The sequence below is a fragment of the Penaeus monodon genome, chromosome 30 (assembly GCF_015228065.2).
Source record: "Penaeus monodon isolate SGIC_2016 chromosome 30, NSTDA_Pmon_1, whole genome shotgun sequence".
In the NCBI taxonomy this organism is placed as follows: Eukaryota; Metazoa; Arthropoda; class Malacostraca; order Decapoda; family Penaeidae; genus Penaeus; species Penaeus monodon.
In genome coordinates this window covers 17,276,180-17,277,298 of record NC_051415.1, presented here as the reverse complement: position 1 = coordinate 17,277,298, position 1,119 = coordinate 17,276,180, and the positions used below count along the sequence as shown (strand labels likewise).

General features: G+C 37.5%; 1 protein-coding gene across 4 annotated transcripts in view; it reads left to right on the top strand.

The window, feature by feature from the left end:
* Positions 1–1,119, top strand: part of LOC119592570 (tyrosine-protein phosphatase 69D-like) — a 29,646-nt gene that overhangs the window by 19,712 nt on the left and 8,815 nt on the right. For all 4 annotated transcript variants that reach the window (XM_037941448.1, XM_037941449.1, XM_037941450.1 and 1 more), the window contains exons 18-20: positions 93–285; positions 535–670; positions 833–982. In XM_037941448.1, the coding sequence (XP_037797376.1) occupies positions 93–285; positions 535–670; positions 833–982 (479 nt within the window). The remainder of the gene's footprint in view (positions 1–92; positions 286–534; positions 671–832; positions 983–1,119) is intronic.

Genomic DNA, 1,119 nt, shown 5'->3' with positions numbered 1-1,119 from the left:
TAAAAATAGATTGGGGTATTTATTAAAGAAAAAATTTAATAGGGGAATCTCCAAGACTGCAAAATTCAAACACTGATTTCTAATCATGACAGATTACATGGTTCGGACTCTGAGGGCTGAATGGGGTGAGCCAGATGACCCCCAAACACACGAGGTTCTCCAGTACCACTACCTGCTCTGGAAAGACTTTATTGCTCCTGAACACCCTACTGGAGTCCTCTCCTTCCTGCGCCGTATTAATGAGGCCTATTCACATGACCAAGGACCACTTTTGGTTCATTGCAGGTATAGTTCCTTATTATTTTCATGTTATGTTTATTATTAAAGCTCTTGTTAGTGATCCCTTATTGCAAAATTTTTGAATGATTAGTAAAATAAATTAGATGAAATGATCTCCCCTTTTTTTATTACTTTATTTATTTTTCATATAGCTAGTACAGGAATGTTGTCCTTCAGCTATTGGAGGAAAGCAATTTTGATTTGAAAATGTTTCAGTAGAAATTTATACATATAAAATTTTTGTTCTCCATGCAGTGCTGGAGTAGGGCGAACAGGAACTTTAGTGGCTTTAGACTCTCTTGTGATGGAGCTGGATGAAGAAGGTCAGGCGTCAATCTTCAACTTCATTTGTGACTTACGGCATCAGAGAAACTTCCTCGTTCAGTCCCTTGTAAGTTCTGAAAGAGGTAGATGTGCTGTTGTGTGATAGACAGGATGTGGTGGGATATTTTTTCTGTTAATAATTTCTTTTGTGCAGTATTCATAAATTTAGTTGTCACACAAGTATGCATAGAAAGTTAGATTTTGACTCCAGGATGTGTTCTTTCAACAGAAACAGTATGTGTTCATCCACCGTGCACTAATGGAGTACAGCCAATTTGGAAACACTGAGCTTACCATATCTCAGCTGAAAGAAGTTTACAGCAACCACACACACCATGACAGTTTAGATGATTCTTCACCACTTGAGAAGGAATTTGAGGTAATGGGCTGTTCTGTTTTTTTATTATCCTATTAGAAGGTGATTGCTTAAGCGTGATGAGAGGGGATTAGAGAAAGAGAGAGGGAGATGTTCATGATCTGAGTCATGTTACATTTTATTTTGTTCTGTTAACACCA